Genomic DNA, 24,046 nt, shown 5'->3' with positions numbered 1-24,046 from the left:
AGGTATTTGGTCTTAGAGTGAAATTAAAGCATCAGAACCTACAAACACATGTCAAAAATCACACTACAGGTTAGCATCCTAGTGACCAAAAGGTTTAAGGTGTCAACTGTTAGCAACCTGTGTTGCATGATGTTCCCTTTTGTCTCTCCCCTCATATCCTTCTATCACTCTAGACACTTTGGACACAGCGATGCTTTGAGCTAAAAGCTAACGTTAGCATGCTTATATGCTCACAATGACAAGGCTAACATGCATAAGGTTAACCATGTTTCTCATTTAATTGCTAGCATAAATGCCGACATTTTCTGATTAGGACTTAACACTGTGGACATGTTATTGGTTTTGCAGTTATTTATTATAAAACAAATAATGGACAAATTGAACATTTGGTCTGATGATGTCACTAAAAGACATTTCAGAGGGCCACCAAAGTTGTTTCAGTGCAACTGGAAGAGGGCATGAATGTCCCCGATGCAATCCATCGAATAGTTGTGACCACGGTTATAGGGGATCCTCTTCCGGTGCCATGCATGTTTGTTCCACATGTCAGGATAATCCATCCAATAATTGTTGAGATATTTCAGTCTGGACCCACAGGCAACTGACAGACCAACATTGTGATCCCTAAAGCCATGCCAAAAGTGTAGCTGCGTCATTTTCCAGTGTAGATATCATGTGTGATAATGCTGCATGGTTGTGCAATGGCCTTAACTTGCCAATCAGATTAGAGATACACGACTGCAAAAAGAAAATGATGGATCTAGAGATTACAACTTTTGTATTTTAGTATATATTTAAGCCTATTTTTAATCTATCGATTTGTTTTTTGACAATCTTATCAGTCTGTATCTTGATGGAAAGTGTTGTGGTGGTGGTGTTGAGAAAAAGATGTCCGACGTGACAAACCATCACGTTGCACAATTTAACCATAAGATGCATCGCGTTTCTTGAAGGCCTTTTCTTATTTAAAGGAAGTGTTCACCACAGGTACCTTTGCACACAGAGTTCTCTCAGGTCTTGTCTGGTCACATACTTGCATCTGAGACATCATTCAACACACAGGTCTTTGCCAGCAGGACCTTACTTGACTCTATTGATGTGTATCTTTCATGTGACAATCTAATTAACCTCTAAAAAAAAACAACAAGTTTTTTTAGCCCTGGAATAAGAATCTAGGAAGTAATACACCTCACCAGTAAATGATTGGTGATGAGAGAGCCAGAACACAATCAACATTAAGCAGACAGGTAGGAGAGAATAAAAGCTTCAGACTTGGTTGAAAGTGCCACATATGACAATGTTTATTGGGTTACATATCGCAGGGGGTTTTAGGGGGCAGGCAAAAAGATTATCATACAAGAAGCAACATTTAATGGCATGAATCAAAACATGCACAAAACAAAATATCATTTTACAAGTTACATGAATAAATAAATGAATGTTAAATTGTCCCATTAACAGTATTTCCTTTAAAAAGCTAGCTTTAACAGCAATGAGAAATGGCCTCGGATATTCATTGCCTAGAGAGTTCATAAATGTGTTTTTGACTGCTAACTATCAAACATGCTGCTTAAATCTAAAAGATATTTGAGCTTTTGCTGTCTACTGGTTCTGTTTTAGTTTTAAACAATGCCTTGAAACACATTATTATATATTCTTTTCTGACCACTAGTCCTATGTTTCTGCCAGATACAGCTCTATTGGGCAAAAATACCACCAGATATAATGTTTAAATTAACTCCTGTTTGGGAATGTTTAAGGGGGCTAGGGATGGTACATCATTTTGTACATACAGTAACTGTCTCTCTGTATTGGAAAGCACTTCTTGCTTAAAATGTGCCACAGAAAAGACTCAATCTTACACAATCTCCCTGCAGACACTTGTTTTTTATGTTCATGCCAGTTGCATGTTACTATAGGCTGCTTTTGGGTGAATTCTGTACTATTTTTACATGACTTTACTATTTTATCTTCAAAAAATAAAACTGATCCTTATTCCTTTAAAATTAATATATTGTGTAAAATAAGAGTAACTTCTTGGTGTCTTCAGTGTTTTTTTTCGGTCCATTATGGTTAGTTCAGAAAGGGAACAGGAAGTTTGCTGTCTCTAGACAATGCCTTTACCAAGAAACTGTGTCGCCTCTATGTGTGGTTTCACACAGGTCTGGTCAGCTTAGAACTACATTGAGGTGGGGGTGCCGATAATTACATGTCCCAGATGTGAAAACGCTCGTCCGCTCCAGCAGAGAAAATCTGAGTGCTGTTGGGGTTTGAGGCCAGGTGCAGGACTCGCTGAGAATGACCTTTAAAACAAAACACAGTTCAACATTTAAAAAAACGTTTGTCCTACATATGTCTGAATGTTCAAACCCTCTTTTGATCTCTGTCATGACTTTAAGTAGGCTATAGTTTTGTGCACGTTATAATGAGTTGATTCTTTTCATTAATGAATCTTTTTCAAATCTACTTTTGAATCATAGCGAATCTTTTGTTAGCACAAATCATCCAGGCTCTACCTCAGCCTCTCAGCGACTTCTAAGTTTGTTTCCTGTAGTCGCTACACACAATGTAAGACTGAGAAGACTTTGAATAACAAAGTAATACTAAATGGCAATTCATTCAGATTTTTTGGCTCAAAATCAACATCAAAGTAACTACATTGTTGGACTAAATAAATAACAATAATATAAATCTTTAATTTTCTTTTAAGGAGTTTGAAAAGATGCCGTGACGTATAAGTGTTTTCGCCCCCCCCCACGATTCCCAACACCTCTGTAACTATGACCGCTCGTATCAAAAGTAGTGACTTTTATTATGTTAAATTCCTAGTTTCACATTCACTAGAAGCTGAGGACATGAATGAGTCAGCACGATTAAATATGTCACGATGGATTACAGGGCTGAGCCTACTGTCAAACTGTCACACTTATGCTGCTACATTAATATTACTTAGCATGCCTAATGATGCACTACTTTATTCCTATGAGGCAGTTGTAAATGTGTTAAACAGAAATCGTTGAGGGCTGTAGTTGCTCATTAACAGTGTTTCTGCTTCTCTAACCTGTGAGCTGGTGGGTCGGGCTGAGGGAGGGAAAGTCCCAGCTCCAGCAGGTGACCTGGTGATGAGGAAGGCCGTGACCTGTGACCAGATATCTCCTCTTTTCAGCCCATTGTAGAGAACAGATCTGCAATTAGAGTCTTTAGATTAGGAATAATCTGTCAGATATGTATAAAAGATACCTCTAATGCACTTTAAGTCTTACGCACCTGTGAATTTGTGTTTGCAGAAGTCACACAGGTTGCAGAATCTGTGTCCCAGATTCTCAGCTCTCCATCCTTCCACCCTCCTCCTGTAGCGATCATCTTTCTCTGCCATGGACACCAACCCATCGCCTGAACACACAAACACAATGAATACACAAGCACGCACACAATGGGCAGCATGTTGTCTGACTGTTTCAGAAGCCTACCAAGTGAACAGCTGAAGGATCAAGTAATTATTTTAAACCTCTGTACAAAAGCAGCTAAACCCTTAAGCCTACCAACCATTATCTCACCATTCAAGTTAACATTAGCTAAGGTTATGCATCAGCTAGTCATACAACGGAGCATGAAGTTGCTAGCAGTGTATGATTGTAGTTTTGTCAATCCTAAGAAAAATAAGATGCACCAGATCTCTACAGAATGACCTATTAACCCCAAATAAAGAATACAAAGTACACGTAGTGGCAGTTTGATTTCCCACTAAAGGCCTGTTGTGGCAACTGAAAAATCAGTCTTTGTCTACGATTGGTGAGAGAGGGTAACAAAATATCACCCAGCACAAGTAATGACTGAAGAATAACACTTTCTTCCCCTTCTTGTAGCACTTTAAGACAGTGGACTTTAGGTTTTCACTAAAGAACAGGATGCACATTATCACACTCAAGATGCCATTTGAGCGCTTGTGATTAGTCAGAGCTTTAACTTGTTTTATCGCACATTGTTCTTCTCCCATCCTGTGTGTGTCACATGCTTATCATCCTCAATCTCATGTCTTTGTTACAGAACATAATGTAGCACACACACAGGAAGAGTTTTCAATCTCCCGTTCAGGCTAAACTTCTTTACAATGAGCTCTTATTTACCGTTAACTTACAACGTAAACAAGGTAATACAATGGTGAACACATGAGACACATTTCTTCAATAGTTAAGAATCAATTCTCAGCAAAGGCATGATCATATTGACAAACACATGGTCATAGATGAAAAGTCATGTTGATCACAGGAATTTCCCTCTCAGGCCCATCATGAAGCATACACTGACCTTCACAGCGCTGGGCTGTTCCATCGTAGTGATCGGCCGACGTGACCTCGTGAACCCTGCGACGTGGCCATCCCATATAGAGAGGAGACCTTCTGTGGAGCCGCTGGCCAACCGATCCTCGTCTGGTGACCACTGAAGGCTGCAGATCCCGTCCTTCTGCACAGCTGCGCCCACCAGAGGTGCAGGAGCCCGAGGGTCAAAGTGATGGATCTGTCCGAGAACAGAGCCACTGGAAGAAAGTGCAAACTGTCACCAACAGTCATGAACACTGAACGCTTGATATTACCCCGTTTTACACCATAACAAAGCTCCATATGCCATTTTACATTGGACCAAGCAACGGCGGCGTAAAGCCGCCCCAGTATGTGTTTTTACACAGCGTGCTTCATATATACACACACGGCGCAGTTCTGCCTGCCGTCTCGGCTGTATACACAGAAGCCGTTACGCCTTTGTTACTACCTCCGATGCTGGCTCAGAGGCGGAACGACTTTGCCCCACCATTCCGCCTCTGTGCGTTTTACATAGAGGACAGGACGTAACAGAGGCGTAGTAATCCCGCCTTGAGCTGGCAGTGTATAAGGGGCTATTTATGCTAACAGTCATGGCCTTTTTAATACTCGCTACATTTATTTAAGCTAAAGAGTTTAACTAGTAGAGATTTTCAAGTTATAACAATCAGTTTCAGACACAAGTAATTTAACTTAACCTCCATGTCTGTAACTTTCGTCTGCATGAAATGGCTTCTTTGGCCTCATTCAAATAGCCAGTGCACCCTCTCATACTGGCCATGATAGCTGTAAATACAATAATAATACAATTGGCGATTAATGTTCATTTACACTACCATCTAGAAGTCCTCAACCAGTATAGATTTGGAGGTGGCTGAAAATGTGTTTTCCGTGTCATTCTTGTTTATATTGATACATTTGTGAGTTACTTTATTCCCAAAGACCCTTTTAGGAGTAGAAGTGCTTAAAAAAGGAATAAGGAAACTGATAGAAGAGATAAATACAATAAAAATAGAAAGACATTATAGAAAGAATAAATGGATGATGATAAATAACACAACAGCAAGTCTAAACAGGCAGATCTTGAGCTGGCCGTCCATGCAACACTCACTATATGAGTTTCATTTTGTGTGGAGTATAGGGGCAGCACATACCTGCTGAGTAACTGCTGCTTCCAGGAAAGAGCTCTGACCACAGAAAGGTGTGGTGGCAAACACCTCATCCTCCGATTCTGTTCAACATCCCACAACTGAAGCGCCAAAGAAAGACGGAGACACCACAAACCGTCAGCAGGCTGATTCAACTAGGTTTTCACACATCTCACTCAATCCCCCCGACCACAGTTTCTATTAATCAGTTTCCACCCTCTGTGTGCTCATTTACTTTAAGCTGCACAGCATTCACCTGTATCTCCCCTCGCCTGGTCCCAATGCAGAGAGCTCCGCCGTCTCTGCTCCAGCACAGAGACAAGACGGACTGAGTCTGATGGTGCGGCGGTCCTCTTTGTTGACTCGGGTTTAGATGTCCCACCAGAGCTTGGGTTTCTGAATTCCAAAGGTAAACAGAAGAGCCCAGTGCTAATGCAATCATACCATTACAACTGCAGGCGAGCAGATTAGAGTCTGAAGAGAAGAGATGGATAGAGAGAAGGACTACAGAGTCTATATTGTGACTGACAAGTCATGTAGAGGCAAACAAGAGTCTAATTAGTTAGCAATGATGTGTTCATTAATCCAAACAGCAGTGTGAGGTGTTTCTAGATGTGACCTTACAAAGGTCATTAAAACAGACAGGAAGAGTTTCTGACTGATTTTTTTTTATAAGGTAAAGGGCCCCCAAACACAACCCCCAACCATCACCAGAAACCAGAAAGACATCACAGTAAGATTATGTTTATCCAGGTACAATTTAATTCTACTTATGTAGGTACTTATGGCCACACGCACAATTTTGGGGAATACATTCTATCCATAACCATTAACGTGTGTGTGTGTGTGTGTGTTTACATGGTCCAATAAAAGACAAGGCCAGAAGTATTCTATATTATTGTTTTCTACACCAAATCCAATAATGAATTGATCCTATTTACAAGAATTGTCTGTGTAGCTTGGTGTATCTTGTTTCTCTATGTCATTGATCTTCACTGCTGTCTGAAACTTAAAAACACATCAAGAGCTACGACTAATTTCCTTCATAACCATAAAACTTTAGGAGTGGAGTGTATTTTCAGTAAATTGCACGTACATCATTCTGCGACTGTAAAAATACACTTGAACCCCAGAGATGTGTGAATCCACAGCTGAAAAAAGTCCCCCCAAAAATACATGATTTCCTGCTTTTTCAATAGCATTTGCCAAAAATGATATACTTATATTATATAGTACTTGTATAACTACATACTTCTCTCTATATACTGAAAATACTACAACTATCTACCTCTTGTACACAACAACCTGATTCATAACAATATTTATCTCTGCACCTTTGCACTGTTCATTGCACTATTGTCTCCTGTCTATAAGTGTTGTGTTTTTTTTAAATAATATATATAGTAGTTTGTGTTACCTTGTCTAACCTGTCCTTGTTTTAAGTGAAGTATGTCAGTTTGCGTGTCTGTACATAGTTAAGAAAAGAGTTAAGAAAAACCAGTCAAATTCCTTGTATGTGCCCACATACGTGGCCAATAAAACTGATTCTGATTCTGAAAACCAAAGCATCCAAATGGTTTAGAGAATTACTGATACTTTAGTTATGCGTAGGAAACCATATATTTGCAATCTATTAGTAGAATCTAGAGTAGAAACAGCTCAGTTAGATTTTTTTGTGAGAATGATGCAGGTTTGGATTTTCACTTACAGTAGTCGTTCTGCAGTGACGGTGCCGCCAACTTCATCTTTGCCTTTCCCTGCAGACTAACACAGGATTTGTCCAGAGTAGTAAACGGCTGCATGTCATGTTGTGTCTCATGAGGAGCTGCAATGTTAAAATATGACATTTAAACACACACAAACACAAAATGTATATCAAAAGCAAAACATCTTTACTGTCGATGAGATGTCAGTAGAGACACACGTGTTAAAGTTGACCTACATTAAAGGTGTGTGTATGTAGCACAACAAAATGTACGTCTCTTTATCCCACTAGAGATGATATAATAGAACATACACATACACATGGACCTTTAAAAACACCTCTGCAGATGGTGCAAGACGTTCAGTCCATTTCCTGGAATGACATCATGCAGTTTCGCTCTACATATCATTCAAACAATCTTTGTGTTTATGTGTGTGTGACTTTCACTCTGTGTGTGTGTGTGGCAATGCAGTTGTAAGTAGTTGTATAGAAATGAAATCATTCATGCTGTACCAGCCTGTTGAGTCTTTCCATGCTCTTGATTTGCAGCTCTCCAAACCCATCCCTGCAAAAACAATAGAATGATTATTTTGCATATTTAGTCTTTTATATGGTTATCTTGTAAAAGTTAGCTTTTGCAACAATTTGTCCATGTAAGATCATTTTGAAAAGAAGTTTACAAAGAGACAATTAATGTCCTTCTATTTTTCTGTCTTGCTGGTATTTCTACATTATTATCAATGTGATCGTGTATGAAGAAAACGCAGCCTGCAGAACGGTTTTACATCTGTGACATGACATGACCGACATACATTCACACAAAAATAGCTGCACTGTAACAAGAGAACAAGTTCCTGAAACAAACCTGTTCTGGGGCATTTTCTGTGGCACGATGTCGCCATGCTGAGACAGGTGGTGTGATCCTGGGTGTATCGGCCACACAGTGAGACCTGCCTCCTGCCGACGCTGTCTCTGATGGGAGGAGATATATCATATACAACATCATTACATTGACAAAACAGTGCTGTAGTCTGCAGTGACAACTCTACTGCAACAACAAAACAAACACAAATAACTGACTGATACTTGATTTTGGGGTGAATGCTGTGTGGAGATATCGGATATTTAAACCACTTAGGCATCAACATTAATTGAAATAAGGGATTTTTTTGTAAAGGGCCACAAGCAGCAGTGATTAAGAAGATTAATTTTAACAGTCGGCACAGTAGTCTACTTGAGTAAATGTACTTGTCTGACTTTGGGTAATTCCTTACTGAACACAGTTTTGTTCAGATAACTGTACCGGATGTTTTGTGCGAGGGTGAGATCATTATCACAGACCGGCTGTCTCCTCCACATTCTTCTGTGGTGTGTTGTTTATATCATAAATACCTTGAGGGTTTCCCTGCAGGACTCTGTGTTCCGGTTCATGGTGTCTCTCGGGAGAGTCCAGCTCCAGCCTCTGACAGACCGTATCAAACTCAAAGCTGGGCTCGTACTGCCGCCTAGTGGTCAGAGGTGTACTTGCAGCCGGACCCTCGCTGCTGCTCCTCTGGATGATCCTCCTCCTGAACCGCTTGTACGATACGTGATGGACGTCGTGTTGTCCCTGTTGACAATAAATACTTTGGAGTTTAAACCAAAAAATACAGGACTAGTTGTATTGGTAGTCACAAGATACTGAACATGTATGAACTTAAGAAAGCTGCAAACTTCAAACCACTTAACTACGTGTCAAGCACGCAATATAAGAAGCATAACTTCCGGTTGAAACTTTCAAAGCAATATTGATCATGTTTAACTGTACATTGTATTTTGATGACAGCACACTTTTAAATAATTAGCCCATACAATTTCTAAATTTATAGTTACATTTTTAAATCAGTAAGATGCTGTGATAGTTAGCCTATTAGTTATTTGTACTTTACTTGAGTAGTGTAGAAAACGCTGAAACACTTTTCTCTCTCTGACAACGCAACGACGTGCCGTTTATTATTTTATACACAATCCACTCACATCATGACAAACTGTCTGCCTTTATACCAGGCTCTTGGGTAACCGTTGCCATAGCTATCAGACAGGCTTCACCCAGGGGCAGACCAGTAACTGCTAATTAATAATAACATTCAGTGTTTAGCTTATTATTAATGTCCCAAATGTATTTGGTGAATTATAACAATTAACAAACATTAAGAGTCACTACAGAAGCCTATTTACACGTTATGCTTCTTTATAGCCCACTTCAACTTTAAACTAGCCTACCTTTTGGGAAAAAATCAAGAAAGATTTAATATGTTAGATTAAGCAACCCAGAAGTAAAAAAAATAGTTCAACTTTGCTCTAATTAGCTTTTAATCCAGTAGGTGTAATGGAATTCAACAAATGACCACTTGGGATACATTTACTTTTGGTACTTTGAGTGTGGGCTATGCTGATACTTTTGCACCTTTTCTTGAGTGGCATTTTGAAAACAGCACTTTTAATTGCAACTGGGTCATTTTACATGGTAGTATAATTTAAGAATAATATATTAGAACCATTGCTGAGAAGGTCACAGGTCCTTTGTGTTTCTGCAGTGTTGACGCTCTGGATTGTTGCTAGGTGGTTGCTAATGTCACTATGGAGTTGCTAGCTTGTTTTCAGTTGTTGCTAGCTAGCTAGCTAATTGACTTGTTGCTAGCTTAAAAAAGACACTCAAAAACTAAAACTGTGAAATTAAGTAAACCTTTGGTGTATGTTCTTTAAATTCCTGTGAGGAACTTTCTGTTTGTGTATTGATTTTGGCGCCCCTGTGGACAAAGCTGTGCCTCTTACCTCTTTACTAATTTTGTCCTGTACATTAAGTGGTGGTTTTCAACAAAAAATCTCATCCTGCTTTCTTTAACAGTCATATGTATCACTCACTTTACATTTTTGCCCTGGAAAATGTAAACAAAGGCAGCATGCAGTTAATTGCTTCGTTTGACACCTATCCCACCTGCCAGCAGTTTCAGGCATTAAAAATAACTATGAAGATAGTATTCAGTATTCATTTCAGTCTGTTTCATAACCAGCAAAAAACTCCTCACGGGAGCTTTAATATGCTAAACCTTTTATGAGCAATTACAGCTAGATCGATTCAGCAGAACAAATCTCTGTCAAAAGTTTGTATAATGCTGATGAAACGTGCTTTGTCACTTAATATGTCAGGAAGAACTGAGCACAGGATCATGCCTTTTCACTTTTATTTTGAAGGAACTAGAACTAAGCTTCTGGTATTGTCTCCGTGTTTTTAAGCAATTTTGACTTGGCTCTTTTCACCGATCCGCCCCGAAACTTTTGGGCTCGAGCACCCGCTCCTCCTGCACGGCTCGTTCTTCCCCCTCCAAGATGGAGGCCTTAGGGGGCTACCCTGCTAAGTCCTCCAACCCAAAAGCGAAAAAGTTAACGGTTCTGTTAAGCATGACGGTCGGTGTGGGCTGTTTATTCCTCCTGCAGACGCAGCTGGTGAAGCCCAGAAAACCGAAGGATTTTTATTCCTTTGAGGCCAAAGACGCGAAGGGGAGGACGGTTTCTCTGGAGAAGTACCGAGGAAAAGTACGTCCACATCATCACCAGTTTGTTAAGTTAAAGAGTCAATCTGTGTTAACCTCTCACAAGTTACCTAGTGTCATCTAAGGGACAACTTTCTTTGTATAAGACGCATGTCTTCCAGCTTTTCTTACAACATAATTAACTCTCTTTTCTCTGCCCAAACAGGCGTCTTTGGTTGTAAACGTGGCGAGTCACTGCGAGCACACAGAAGGGAACTACAGGTCTCTGCAGGAGCTCCACCGGGAGCTAGGCACCTCTCACTTCAACGTCCTGGCCTTCCCCTGCGGTCAGTTCGGGGAGACAGAGTCCGGGACCAGCAGGGACATCGAGGCCTTCGCCAAGTCCAACTACGGCGTCACCTTCCCCTTCTTCAGCAAGATCAAAATAATGGGCTCAGAGGCAGACCCTGCCTTTAGGTTCCTCACAGGTGGGCAGAAAGACCTCCAAACACATCCGTCATCTGTGCTTTATATTTTACACAAACACTATATGTTAGCTCCACAGTCTCACTATGTTATAAGTCTGTATTTCCTTGAAGTTAGAATGATGTACCCTGTATTTTCACATAAGCAGCTGTCTGCCTGGAGTTTGACTGCACCAAGCTTTGCCATGATTTGAAGATTAAGTAATCTACCAGATTATAACTCGGTTATTATTTAGGTGTATAAGAAATAAATAAGCATTTTAAAGCTCCTGTGAGGAGTTTTTCGCTGGTTATGAAACTGACTGAAATTAATTCTGATCACCCTATATGACCTACAAAAACAAACCAGACCACCAGCGACAAGATCAATTGTTTCTATGTTGTTATTTTCAATGCCTGAAACGGCTGGAGGGGGGTAGGTGTCAGACAAAGCGGTTAACTACATGCTGCCTTTGTTTGCATTTTACAGGGCAAAAATTTTAATTGAGTGATACATATGACTGTTAAAGAAAGCAGAAATAGATTTTTTGTTAAAAACCACCACTTAAGCATGTACAGGACAAAATCAGCGAAGAGATAAGAGGTACGGCTTTGTCCACAGGGGGCGCCAAAATCAACACAAACAGAAAGTTCCTCACAGGAGCTTTAAAGTACAATTGTGTTCTTTCTATACCTGCCTAGGTTGTGAGATGTATCATTAATAAGTGTATGCTCATGTGTTGTGTTGCAGATTCTGTGCAGAAACTCCCAAAGTGGAACTTCTGGAAGTTTCTGGTGAATCCGGAGGGGAAAGTGGTGCGCTTCTGGCGAACAGACGAGCCCATGGAGAGCGTGCGACAAGAGGTGGCGGCGTTGGTGCGAGAGATCATCCTGAAGAAGCGGGTGGAGCTATGATGCATGGCTTGTTTCCTGCGCTTTGACAGCAGAGGACTGACTGAACTGAACTGTTCCAGCAAGTGTGGCAGAGTGATGTCACGCAGGACGAGAAGACCAACTAGTTTTAGCCACAAAGTCAAAGAGGAGTCACTCACAGCTAGATTTAATATGTGTGTGAGCCTGTGTGTGTGTTTGGGGACTATCCTGTGTTTAATATTGACAATCATGATGAACATTCCTGATAAAGACCACTGCTGCAGCTGAAGGATTGTTTAGCCACTGAAGTGTTTGGGTTTAAATAAGGCTGTTCTTTGTACCATCTCTTTTTTATGTTTACATTAAATCTACTTCTTAAGGAGAAGCATAACATTCTGGTCCTTTTGACTGATTTGAGCCCAGCAAACTGTCCATCCTACAATAAAATTACATTTTTGATTTTAAGTCTTAAGGTTGTTTATGTTTCAAAAGCAAAGAGAATTTTAGAGTTACTTAAAGCTGTTGTGAGGATCTTTCGGTTTGTGTTGATTTTGGCAACCCCTGTGGACAAAGTGGTACGTCTTGTACGTTTACTGATCCTGTCCTGTACACGCACAAGTTTTCTGTAATGAACACAAATCCTCCTGCTGTGTCAAACATATCACTCACTGAATCTTGTAACATTGGTGGTGTAGGTAGAGAGAGCTGGCAGCGGTGGCTAGTTAGTCAGGGCTCCGGGAAAGCCAGTTAGCTTAAAGACTCGACAGACGAGGGAATAGAGATTTCCACAGTTTCCACTTTATTCTATTAAACATCGACCATATAATGCACACATGAGCAGTAGAACATGGACAGCATAACCTGCACCAACCCGTTACTGATGAGAGTTATCTCTTGTGGACCTCAGTCAAAGTAACATATCAGGACTGACCACAACTTACTAGTACATCACAGCAAAAGCAGGAGGGAGACACCCCCCTGTGGCACAATTTGGCATTGCAGGAGTATCACAACTCTGACTGTTCCAATCTTTTCCATGGAAAATGGAAACAAAGGCACTTCCTGTCCTTTGCTGTAAACTGTTTACTCTCGGACTGATTTGACCAATTTTATAACCCAGTTATTTCAATGTCTTAGATAAAAGTCTCCTCTTAGTCTGAATGGAGCTGTAATTAATGATATTTTTCACGATCCAATAGTCTGTTGATTATTTTGTTTTTTAATTGCTTCCTAATTTGGGCTGGAAAATCGCAGAAAAAGTTGGAAAAAAAGTTTTTTAGTTGGCCAGCAATTTAATAGTTGAACGCTTGCAGCTCTTAGTTAGATTTTTAATAAAAAACATTTTTAAAAGCCCTGAAACTTAACCAGCTGTTTTGAATCTATTTATCTTTATTACAAAAGTTCTGTTTGTTGATTTAAGTGGACAGTTGGAGGGCAGCAGCAGGTAAGCTGGCACACACAGAACCAACCAGCTAACAAGACACTGCCTACCAGCCAGCCACCATAACAGACCTGGAAGACAACGCCACCTTAGCAATAAGAAAGCTGTAGCTGTCTACATCGGTCTTTACTACAAAATAAACCTCATTCTCATTAGCAATTTCCTGTTAGATGCTTGTATCTCCTGATGTGCCGACATTTCTCACGACTTAAAAAATGAGTGATGAAGTGAGTGTGACTGTTAAGGTAGCAGAGCAGTGTGAGCTGGCCAAAGAAACGTCAGCTAACATTACACTGCCTCCCAACCAACCACAACTCCTCAGCCTGTGTATGCAAATGTGTGGATTTGACTATATTTGAGCTCAATCTGTATCTTAAGTTTAATATGTTACATGCTACCATATCCTCCCTACTTTACTCAACTTTTTATTTTCACAGGTGAATGAAGTGAAGTTTGTTGCAGTGTCAGTCAGCAGGATGTTTGAGGTCTGCTGCAGTGAGGAGTGCAGCTGACAGCTGTCAATCACAAAGCTAACAGCCAGCAGCAGTACACTGCCACACTGAAACCACCTGGACCAGGAGCTGCACAATTTCTGTTTGAACTGTTTGAAAGTAGATTTTTCTCATATTTTTCCCCCTCTTACCTTAAAGGGGCAGTGTCTTCTCTTTCCCACAAAATATCTTTGCATTCTTACTCTGCTGTCCTGCATCAAAAGAAAAATAAGTCAAAGTGACTCATCAAAAACAGCTCGTTCTATCGTTAAGTATAAAAAAAGTCTGAAATCTCTTTTTGCAAATTAACTTTTCAGGAGGTTTTGGATAATTGTAGGCTATTAAAATTATAAAGAGTAGCTGTAAATTAATTGTATCATCGTGTAACGGACAAGTGTTGCAGTATGTGTAACAGCCATGTGTTTAGAGTTTGAAGCTGTTGCCTGGTAGCAGCAGTAACAGCAACAGGACATACATAAGTGATATTAATAAAGACATAAAACGCTATTTCTAAGATTTAATTAAATACAACACTCACCCAGTCATTTGGATATCCACTTTTTAGACGCATCTTCAATTTCCACGACTCGAATAAACCTCCTTTCTCTTCCCTCTCAGCCTGTTTGAGAAGCAGGTTGATGCCTCGTGCACCTGACGTCTGCTCTCCTGCACGAGCTCCGCTGCTAAATACTCCTCCCGGGCGGACAGCGGAGCGGGAAGCACCGTCCACTGCTCTGCTATTGGCGGTGAAGTGGAGTGATTTTTTTCTATTGTTTGTGTTGAGGGATCCCCTCCGCGTCCTGGTTTCTAATGGAGACAAATAGAAACAGTGAAAATAGCAACGCGGTGATGTTGTTATCAAATAATTACCCCAGACAAGGTCAGGCTTTTATTTCGTTAAGAGGTGTCAGTTTACACAGTTTATCTTTGTGTACCAGCCCATTATTCAACCTCTGTCACTGCTGAAGAACATACCCGTGATCTTAGCAGGAATTAATAGGGAAATGTAAAGAAGGGAAAGGTTCGTTTAGAGCCTTTCAAACTGTTCAATTCAAGCAATAAATAACTCGTTTAAACATTAAGAAGAAGTAATAATGAATAGCCTATATTTACCTACTCTTATAAAAAAAAATTTTTTTACTTTAGTAGGCAGAAATAATACATAATAATAAGAAACAGCAACGCTTAAAATAGTTAGGTCTCATAAATTTAGGCTAAAATCGTTGTAACAATACATTTTAGGCCTATTTGGATAGAAAATGTAGCCACTATAGCGGTTACAAATCAGTTAATACAAAATACAACTTGTATTATAGTATATAACATAATTTTGTACTTCAGAAGCCTATACCAATAAACAGCTAAATTGAATATTATAGTTTATTTTATTCATGTTGGCCGTTAAGGTGTTGGTTATTGCTAAACTTAAATGGAATACCCTAATTAGTTATTTTATTATTATAAAGAAGCCTATTTGTAAACAATTTGACGATAAATATCAGCAAACATATTAACACAAACAAAATTAAATAAAGTCAATATTTTGGACAAACTGCTCCCACAGCAACAACACACTTGTAACAGTTCCTCTGTTCAACAGTCACGCAGTTTTGCGGGAAAGAGACCGTGAGTCCGCGGGCCTTTAATGACGAGCTGCTGTGGCGCTAAGTGGGCTGAACGGCGCGAGAGTAGCGCACGCTCTCGCCACCTGCCACCTCCATATGCGCTCACACCGCGAGCTCGCGCCTGTGAACTGTGCGACAGGTGCACGCTCTCAGTGACACGCAGGAGCCAGCACATGCTGACGGTACCAACATCTTTATAATCCACACAAAACCTTTAATTAATCAATGATCGAAAGTCCTGTAAGTCTGAGAGGCCATTTATTTCACTTTCTAATTAGTTATCAGTTCTTTATAAATCCATTATAAATAGCATAATAATAAGCAGGTCATTTAACTGATGTAGGATACTATATTTTTGTGTCTGTTTTAATGATACGTAACGTTATGTGGACCATTGTCCCTGTATGTCTCATGTTGTTCTCATTTTTAAAATTGTAGCTTATAGTTTAAACTGTCAAATGTGCACTGATATCGCTGCACTTACAGAAGAAAAAGGCTTAAATTAAATCCTGAATTTGTGTTATGTCTGTTAGCCAGGCAGACTTTCACCAGGCTAAATCAGCACCCCTCTAAATGCTTCTTTCTGTTCCCCTCCCTGTTTCCCGCGGGACTCTGTCTGCCTTTCAGCCTCCCTCCAGGTTTGGCTTCAGTCACCTTAGAAACTCATTGTGTCTGTATTTTCCTTTCCCCTTAAGCATTGTCCCCCGCAGTTTGGCGCTAGCTTAACCGGTCAAATGTGTCACAAGCAGCTTAAACAAAGCTCTGCTCCCTCTCTCCTCGACGCTGCTGCTCAATGACGAACTGTTTGTTTGCAGTAAAAATGGATGAAGTCTGGAGTCGAGTTAAGCTGACGTGAACGTTTGACAACAAGCGTCCTGTTTGATTTACGTCGGCAGCAGGAGCTGAAACAGTTAACAGTGCAGTGTGTGGTCAACCTGACGGGTCAGAAGTGGTCAGTATGATATAATGTAAAGGTCTATAGATTCTGCAAACATTGCACTTTTTTGTCCTGTTTATGGTTACGGTTATGCTTGATATGATTAGATTAATATGGTTCACAAATAAGACAATTTACAGTCTGCATAGAAAAAGTAATCCATCAATCAACCAACCTCAACAATAGATTGTTCTTACATAGATATCCGAATGTTAAACCTACAGCTGAATGAAAATTTTTTACCGATGGATATCTGACAATAAAATGAGTGTCAGTGTGTTATTTATGTTCTTTTTTTTGCTTTTCCACGGTCTGGACTAGACAGGGGGTTATGAGAAATTATAATCTGTCAAGTGACTGAAGATGTCAGGCAAATGTGGTGGAGTAATGTAGCTTTCTATGATCTCTACATGAGATGTCAGGCCTGTGCTAATCAGACCCCCATCTCTTTATCAGGTTCTTCTTATCTCCATCTGTGTTGTTGATGTCAGCAGCAGCAGTCCTGTAAACTGTCCCCAGCAGGCTGCAGCGATGCCTTCACTTCTCTAAAGTAAACAGACGCAGGTTTGGGAAGTTTAAACAGGTGTCTGACCTGAGGTTCGAATCAGTCTGTAAGGAAGATTACATCACAGATATGCAAAGGTCAGAGGTCACATCCTCTTTAGAGAAGTTCATCTCTTCTTTTAGATTTCCTACATTTTTTTCTTGTCCTAGTTTTAAAAAGGACATTTGGTAACACTTTTCTGATTGTTTAGTTGTATGTATCATACAGAAACAGTTTTGACTGGTGCTTAAATGTAGGTAAAGTGCAAAAAAGTGAGAAACTTGGGACAGATTTGACCGCGTTAACACCTGGACTGGAACCAAAAAAAAATAAAAATCTATTTCAATGTCAAAAACAAGGATGTTGGCTGCAGGCATCATGACCGAGTGGCCTTTTCAGACCACACAGTCACTCAGACATGAGACAAAAGGGGAGGAAGTCCCGGCCTCTTTAAGAGGTCGTGAGGTCACGTTTGTCTCACTGCTCAAACAAGGAAAGTTTGCGTTTAAAACAGTTTCTTTTCATTTGTTTGACTATCACTTGTGTCCACTTTGCATACAAAAACTCAAAGTCATCCTTATAAAACATCACTTTTATTCAAAAACTTGTAAATACATTTCACATTTCCAAGACAAAATATACTGAGGTGTAAAAATAAACACAGTATTGCTCTTTTGTTTGGCTGGATCATTATAGTTAGAGGCCTGTAAACAGAAACACAAAGAAAACAAAGGCTCCGGCAGTGTTATTTCCTTTGTTCGGCACCACCTCTGACTGATTACCTTACATGCTACCTGAGGAAGACATCATTTAATCATTCACAGATATCACTATAGATTTCCGGTTAAGCATTAACAGTCACTGCCCACCCACACTTCCTTCCGGTGGGTCACAGACTTATGGCACTTTCACATCCCTAATTAGAGGCCCTAATGGACCCAGTTCTACGTGTGCTGACCCTGGTTTCAGCTGTGGTTGGGAACCCAGCGAAAGCGGTATCCTCCCTGCTCTGTTGTCGTGGTGAAAGCTCGTCCGTGAGGAAACACCTGAGTCCTGATGGTGCCGTGTTCCCTGATAGAAGTCCTGAAAGATGTGACGCTCTCTTCTGCGCTGTCTGTCGTCACGCTGCTGTCTGTGGAAAATGAAGTCTGTAGGCCTGAGAATGAACCGAACATGCGGATAGTCTCTGATTCCTGCTGCGGTCTTGTTGCAGTGGGAATACTGTGCAGGACAGCGTTGCAGCGTGTGCTGATGTCCCTCAGCATGTCCTCCACTGAGTCAGACGACTCAGTTTCATACCCTTCATCCAGACGCTGCCTCTTACAGGGACTCAGGGAAGGGTTGTCACCCCCAGGCATCACTGGCTCTCTTACATTCGGGTCTCTGACTGTCATCAGCTTCTGAAAGAAAATGGTGAAAACACAAGACAAACAGACATAATTATTAGATATCATTTAAAACAATATATCGTATCCGAGGTGAACAAATGCATGTCTGAGTCATGTACTCACTTCCAGCACTGAGGCCAGGTGTTTCGCTCGGCTGGCCAGCTGTCTGAGGTGAAGGTTCCTCTCCTGAAGTGAGTCAATCTCTTCCTGTTTCCTGTGTAGAGTCTCTTGGAGCTGCAGACACAAAGAGACAAATATGTTTAGTCATGCTGACAGACGGGGTGTTGCAGAGTTGAAAGCGCTTTCCTTTCCTAATGCAGTCCCAAGTTTGTGTTTACAAATGTATACGAATATGCAGAGCTAGAATGTAAGCATATTGCACCTTTCACAAGACAACAACTAAATCTGCCTTTTTGTGCCTTTAACCATTAAATACTCCAAGGACGTTTGTTGAATATAAGCTTTTTACAGGTAAGTGACAGCTACATATACCAGTTGTTTTGTTTGATTGCTGCCATAATGATAAGAAAATTTCATAAAGTATAACAAACAAATGCTGCTACAATAAATTGCCAACTCTAGCTTTAATTCGTCAAAGGTCACAGGGCTTTGGGTTTCCTTGTTTAACTTTAACATACTATAAATATTACTATTGCATCATTTAGATCCATCTTAACATAAATCACATATAGATATTGACTTATCATGTGCACAAAAGTCATCAAGTCCAGATAAAACAGAGACCAGACTTGCACATGGTACATTGGTCCAAAATCTCTCTGTAAGGATTTACCTGGTTGTTAACCTCCGACTCCCTCCATGCTCTTTCTTGGCACTGGGCGATGCCCTTCCACAGAGCTCCGTCCGGGGCAGAAAGGTTTCCTGCTTCTGTGGAACAGTGAACAAAGCTGTCCTCTGAAGACATGTACCTCTGAGGGGTGAGCGGAGGTATGACACATCCCTGAAATGGCACCAGTTCAGCTGGAGACAGACTGCTCTCCAGTGTGGCAGGAGAGTCTGACAGAGGAGACAAAAACCCAGGTGTTAGATTTCTTGAATGTTTAAAAGGATGATGATGTTAAAATTGCTATTATTATTATTATTAGTATACTAGCAGTAATAAAGCTCACACTGTAATTGCTTGTAAAGATTGTGTTCGCTTTACTCACCTGCCATAAAATCCAGTGCATAATCTCCAAAGTCTTGGTCATCTGCATCAGATTCATTCATCTGTGTGCGTAAAAAAGGATGGTTAAAAGACACATAATATGCATTAAAAACTCCGTCAACAAAGAAATCATAACTGCCCCAGACCTGAGGACCCCACCACGACCACGCATGGTAATGTGGATGAATGGCAGAACGTGTCTCTGTAGTCATTTCAGCGAGTGTGATGTCGCGTAATGCGTTTTTTGCGCACGGTGAGCTGTGCCAAAGAGGCAGCTTGTGGACAAAACTTGTGAGGTCCAGCCAATTAGCGGTAGCCTGCGTGTCATGAGTAAACAGCAGTCTCATTCCAGCACATCGTGTCAAACATTAACAGCCTGGAAGTGATCTGAGATCTACGTCCAACACATCATCTCTCTCTGCGTAATTAGATGGCACAAAAACTAGAGTTCCCTTGATAGAAACTTTATTTCTCTCTGAGGTGTTTTCCTCACCTGAGAAGCGAGGGAATCGCTCTTCGGTCTCGCCACTGACGCACAGTCTTCCAAATCATTCCACGCGATCGTTGAAAAAGCTGCAACACAAAAAGTACGTCTACATGATTCAACCATCGACATAACTGTTTGCACACGCATGCCTTTACGTTTACGCGCATAATTCGGTGCATGAACCATGATGTCAAAGATGCATACCTTGCTCAATGATGCAGGGGAGCTCCACGTACACAGTGACAGGACTGCTGCTTCTCGGCACCAGCACTTTATCCTGCAGGTAGAAAGTCTGTTAACACCAGCATACAGAGCTTTTCTGTGTGCATCAATGCAAGGAGAAAGATGTCATACCTTTTTGTTTCCTGCAGCTCTCCTCTCCTGTCGACCTGCCTGGTTTGGGCACACGTTTTCAGACATTTTTCTGCCTCTTTGCATCTTCATCAGCTGAGCTCTGGCTGCAGGACTGAAGGATCCTGGTTTGATTTAGATCTGATATAGACGACATTCTCCCGGTTTGTGTCTCTCCATGCCGCGGCCTCACAGTTTTGGCCCAATCAAATGCACTTCTCTGGTCTCCAGGGAGTGACAGCGTCCTCGGAGATTAAATTGGTGTAGACTTAACGGTTTTCTGCCCTGAAGTGTAAACTGGTACCGCGCAATAACGGCGCCATTACAGCAGGTGCCCTCTGCGTCAGAGCTGCCCTCCCTCTGCCTGCGGCCAGATATCCCTGCGCCCTGCCAGAGGCGCACGTAGACCCTGGCGTGGCTATTTCCAGTATGACTATTTTACTAAATAAAAACCCCCAACTTTTCTCGTTACAGACACAAACACGGTCGAGACGGATAATTTGAGTGTACAATGATGTCAACAGAACTTTTTTATATGGTTATATCTTATTTTTCTTTGACTGTGCGTAAAATATGTACACACATTAGGTCAAGGCCTGTTGCCACATTCAGCGCGGCGTGGAAAAGGAAAAGGGCAATTAGAGCAGACAGCTCAGTAAACACTGGTGACAAATGCCTCGATTGGTAAACAAACAACACTAAGCCTAGTTGGCCCTTAACGCTGAATGCACCTGTGTGGTCGACACCGTGTCAGCAGGTCGAGATGCCACGCGTAATGGATTATCGGAGAGAAAGCCCCTCAATGGACCAGGCTGTGTTGGCACAGTTCAGTTGCAAATAGTGATGTAACAGATTGTAATGACGATGGTAAACTGACCCCCATGCAAACAGCTACAATAGACTTTAAGCCACATAAATACAGCAAAATAACAAAGGTATTAACTACTCTGAAAGTCTGAAAAAATTGGCTATTTCTAATTCAGCTATCTAACTGAGCACTTTTAAATGCCATATGGAGCTTGGTCTAAGCACAGCAATGCGTAAAAAACCCAGAAGAAAGCTGTTGCCCACAAAGACAACTTTTAAATCTAAATGTTGCATGAGTTCATATTTATGTCATTAAGTCCTCTTGACATCTGGATAGCTTATTTCAAATGTAAGGCCTTGTTTATTTTTTATCAAACATTGTGTGAGTTTGATTTATGGCTTCATGTTATTACTAATCCGACACCAACACAAATTCATTTACTGATCATTTATTTCAACAAATCAACAAATACAGCACATTGTACAGGGTCCTTCATCAAAAGAAGTTGCAACAGTAACATAACTGCAGCAAGTCAGTGCACATACAGTAAATAAAGACTTTGATTTAAAATGATTAAAAAAGCAGAATATATTAAAATATTTTTTGGTAAACAATAACCCACTATCATTTTATATAAAGCAACTATGTTAAGTTGTAAAACATTCAGTGGTGACAATCAGCGGATTGTCTGTGAGATATACATGAGGTTTGCATAAACACAGGCTTTACTTCTGAAAATAAACCCCAACAATGTAACACCTAAAAACAAGGGGGGATTTGGCATTTTGCTAACATGCGAGTGTTCACACACTTAGAGCAGGTCCAATGCCTCCTGGTTCAATGACACCAACAGCTCCAGGTTGTCTTTGCATTCCTGGACCAGATTGTGGTTGTGGCTTCCTTGAATGTCAGATAGTTGTTTAGAAGCTGGTTGTGTACATAGTTCATCCATAAAACTGCCCCACTTCTCCTCTGGTGAATGGATGTTTTTATGCTCAATAGGCCCTGGTTCAGTTTTCAGTAGCTCACTGGCCAGCCTCAGTGCACAACCAGCAGTCAGAGATGGAGGGTATTTGTTAAAAGCGTAGTCAGCCAGGCTCAACTCGCACACTTTTCGTGCGAGGTTGCTGCACCGCTTGGGTCTTTTTGTGTCTGGATTAATTCTCTCAGCCCTGTCACCATCTGCACATGCGAGCCGGGCAGCCTCAATGCAGTTGGTGTAATAGTCCAGGAAGAAGGCCAGGGTGGGTGCAGAGAGGCGGAAGTTGAGACGCAGGAGGATGAGACACTCCAGGTTGCAAAGCTGCTCCTTAGTGAAGGCGTCACAGCAGAGGGACAGGAGATGGCTGATCCGCGGTGAGCCCACCTCCACCTGGGTGAAACACAGAGAAGGGAGTGAGTTATATTGAATGAAATCTTAACAAGAAGAAGAAAACATCAGTTCCTCACCAACCTGTTTACTGGCTATGAGGAGAGCAGTGACTCCCAGTAGCTGGAAGCAGTCAGCAGCCACAGGTGTGGATGCCAGGAACCGGTCCATGATGTTCACAGCCAGGCAGCAGCACTCAAACGACAGACGGAAATGTTTGTGTACAGGGATGAGCCAGCTGACCAGCTTACACCGAGCCTCTGCAGTCAACTGAAAATTAAAAACAGAAACTATTGGTATTAGCAGCAGATCCATGTCATTCGTCCATTATTCATTCATTTCTCTTTTGTTCCATAATGGTAATATTTTTGGTCCCTGAAATGTCACTGAATAAAGTGTCTTAAAACCTACTTGTGGCTGGCGTGCCATGCTCTTGCAGGGATGAAACCGCTCCTCTCTCTCCCTCTGGATCTTGTAACCGATGTATCCGTACTGCAGGTACCAGGGGGACAGCTGACCTGCAGGAGGCTCGTCTGACCGGAGCGGGGACACGTCTATCCGAACCGGGGATGAAGTCGGAGAGGATCCCAAGTCTTCCTCGAAACCAGAGTCACTCATCTTGGAGATGAGTTTCTGCTTTCTGTGTCGGCCAGTGTGCCGTTGCTGTACCGGTGTGCGCGCGCCTGTTGGGGTCGTCCGTCTCCGTTTGTAAACAGTCTCACCGTCCTCAAATGACACCATCTCCAGTACCTCTAACTTGAGCCCGTTTACAAAACGGCCACCAGTCCCCTCCCTGTGTATTACCGAAGTCTACTCTTCTGGATGTTGACTGAGGGACTGTGAGGAGAGTTCCGTCTGGTGACGTCAGTTTCCCGGGGTCTATCCCGCTCGTGCAGCGCACCTTTCTCCTGTCGCCAGGGCAACCGGGGCTAAACATCATTTGTCCCATGTAGGGATTAATTAGCCCAAACCTTAAGCCATATGTTGCACCTTTTGCTGTCTGTCCGCCGGTTTTAGGACAAAACTAAAGGAGAAATCTGTTCTTTCAAAAAGAAACATGAAATGAACCCTGGTGTTTCACTGGAAACACGATTATTACATGTGTTATAATAATCTATATTTCACATGTAAAACGCCATTTGATTTCATCATTTGTAAAATGCTGATTCACTTTTCATTGTGGATAAATCTCTCGAATGGCTTTCTCGATTAATCAGTTTTTCTTCTAATAAAATGTCAGAAACGATGAAAGAGCCCAAGATGACGTCCTCCAACATCTTGTTAAAAATATATTTAGTTTACAGACATAGAGGAGTAAAAACATTTACATTTTTACATTTGTTTTAAAAATACTGAAACAAATGGATCGACTGTATGGGTAGCCTATGTCTTAGACGATATAATTGTTCTCATAGC

The 24,046-nt window shown here is 41.2% G+C and overlaps 4 protein-coding genes across 4 annotated transcripts; 1 reads left to right on the top strand and 3 right to left on the bottom strand.

Annotated features, from left to right (window-relative positions):
* Positions 1–1,310: 1,310 nt before the first annotated feature.
* Positions 1,311–9,240, bottom strand: LOC138609769 (cell division cycle protein 20 homolog B-like). The gene is made up of 11 exons (XM_069682417.1): positions 9,232–9,240; positions 8,565–8,781; positions 8,038–8,144; positions 7,677–7,737; positions 7,176–7,289; positions 5,724–5,941; positions 5,474–5,568; positions 4,309–4,537; positions 3,268–3,393; positions 3,062–3,185; positions 1,311–2,303 (listed from the first exon to the last, which is right to left on the bottom strand). The coding sequence occupies exons 1-11, from the start codon at positions 9,238–9,240 to the stop codon at positions 2,206–2,208; spliced, it is 1,398 nt and encodes a 465-aa protein (XP_069538518.1). The 3' UTR covers positions 1,311–2,205.
* Positions 9,241–10,531: 1,291 nt separating this feature from the next.
* gpx8 (glutathione peroxidase 8 (putative)) lies at positions 10,532–12,452 on the top strand. Its single transcript, XM_069683109.1, has 3 exons — positions 10,532–10,748; positions 10,911–11,172; positions 11,900–12,452. The coding sequence occupies exons 1-3, from the start codon at positions 10,542–10,544 to the stop codon at positions 12,061–12,063; spliced, it is 633 nt and encodes a 210-aa protein (XP_069539210.1). The 5' UTR covers positions 10,532–10,541; the 3' UTR covers positions 12,064–12,452.
* A 5,572-nt stretch (positions 12,453–18,024) lies between these two features.
* On the bottom strand, positions 18,025–20,546 carry mcidas (multiciliate differentiation and DNA synthesis associated cell cycle protein). The gene is made up of 7 exons (XM_069682332.1): positions 20,457–20,546; positions 20,307–20,379; positions 20,109–20,188; positions 19,617–19,677; positions 19,241–19,464; positions 18,571–18,681; positions 18,025–18,459 (listed from the first exon to the last, which is right to left on the bottom strand). The coding sequence occupies exons 1-7, from the start codon at positions 20,544–20,546 to the stop codon at positions 18,025–18,027; spliced, it is 1,074 nt and encodes a 357-aa protein (XP_069538433.1).
* A 1,526-nt stretch (positions 20,547–22,072) lies between these two features.
* On the bottom strand, positions 22,073–23,371 carry LOC138610971 (cyclin-O). The gene is made up of 3 exons (XM_069683864.1): positions 23,042–23,371; positions 22,715–22,900; positions 22,073–22,633 (listed from the first exon to the last, which is right to left on the bottom strand). Exons 1-3 carry the CDS (start codon positions 23,369–23,371, stop codon positions 22,073–22,075), a joined length of 1,077 nt encoding a protein of 358 aa, XP_069539965.1.
* Positions 23,372–24,046: the final 675 nt, after the last annotated feature.

The sequence above is a fragment of the Semicossyphus pulcher genome, unplaced genomic scaffold (genome assembly GCF_022749685.1).
Source record: "Semicossyphus pulcher isolate SPU_LCO1_2020_fin unplaced genomic scaffold, fSemPul1.0.p SCAF_6, whole genome shotgun sequence".
Lineage (NCBI taxonomy): Eukaryota > Metazoa > Chordata > Actinopteri > Labriformes > Labridae > Semicossyphus > Semicossyphus pulcher.
Note: the sequence above shows the minus strand (reverse complement) of the source record. Positions and strands in the feature narration are given on the sequence as shown.

Excerpts from the sequence above, each read along its gene's own strand:
- LOC138609769 (XM_069682417.1), bottom strand. Across the intron at positions 7,738-8,037 it reads CAGAAAATGCCCCAGAACAG|GGATGGGTTTGGAGAGCTGC; the intron begins GTTTGTTTCAGG and ends TTGTTTTTGCAG. Across the intron at positions 3,394-4,308 it reads AACAGCCCAGCGCTGTGAAG|GCGATGGGTTGGTGTCCATG; the intron begins GTCAGTGTATGC and ends TTGTGTGTTCAG.
- mcidas (XM_069682332.1), bottom strand. The coding sequence starts at position 20,546 with ATGAAGATGCAAAGAGGCAGAAAAATGTCTGAAAACGTGTGCCCAAAC. Across the intron at positions 19,678-20,108 it reads GCGATTCCCTCGCTTCTCAG|ATGAATGAATCTGATGCAGA; the intron begins GTGAGGAAAACA and ends TTACGCACACAG. Across the intron at positions 19,465-19,616 it reads TGCACTGGATTTTATGGCAG|ACTCTCCTGCCACACTGGAG; the intron begins GTGAGTAAAGCG and ends CTCCTCTGTCAG.
- LOC138610971 (XM_069683864.1), bottom strand. The coding sequence starts at position 23,371 with ATGGTGTCATTTGAGGACGGTGAGACTGTTTACAAACGGAGACGGACG. Across the intron at positions 22,901-23,041 it reads GCATGGCACGCCAGCCACAA|TTGACTGCAGAGGCTCGGTG; the intron begins GTAGGTTTTAAG and ends TTTAATTTTCAG. Across the intron at positions 22,634-22,714 it reads TCCTCATAGCCAGTAAACAG|GTGGAGGTGGGCTCACCGCG; the intron begins GTTGGTGAGGAA and ends TGTTTCACCCAG.
- gpx8 (XM_069683109.1), top strand. The coding sequence starts at position 10,542 with ATGGAGGCCTTAGGGGGCTACCCTGCTAAGTCCTCCAACCCAAAAGCG. Across the intron at positions 10,749-10,910 it reads TGGAGAAGTACCGAGGAAAA|GCGTCTTTGGTTGTAAACGT; the intron begins GTACGTCCACAT and ends CTGCCCAAACAG. Across the intron at positions 11,173-11,899 it reads TGCCTTTAGGTTCCTCACAG|ATTCTGTGCAGAAACTCCCA; the intron begins GTGGGCAGAAAG and ends GTTGTGTTGCAG.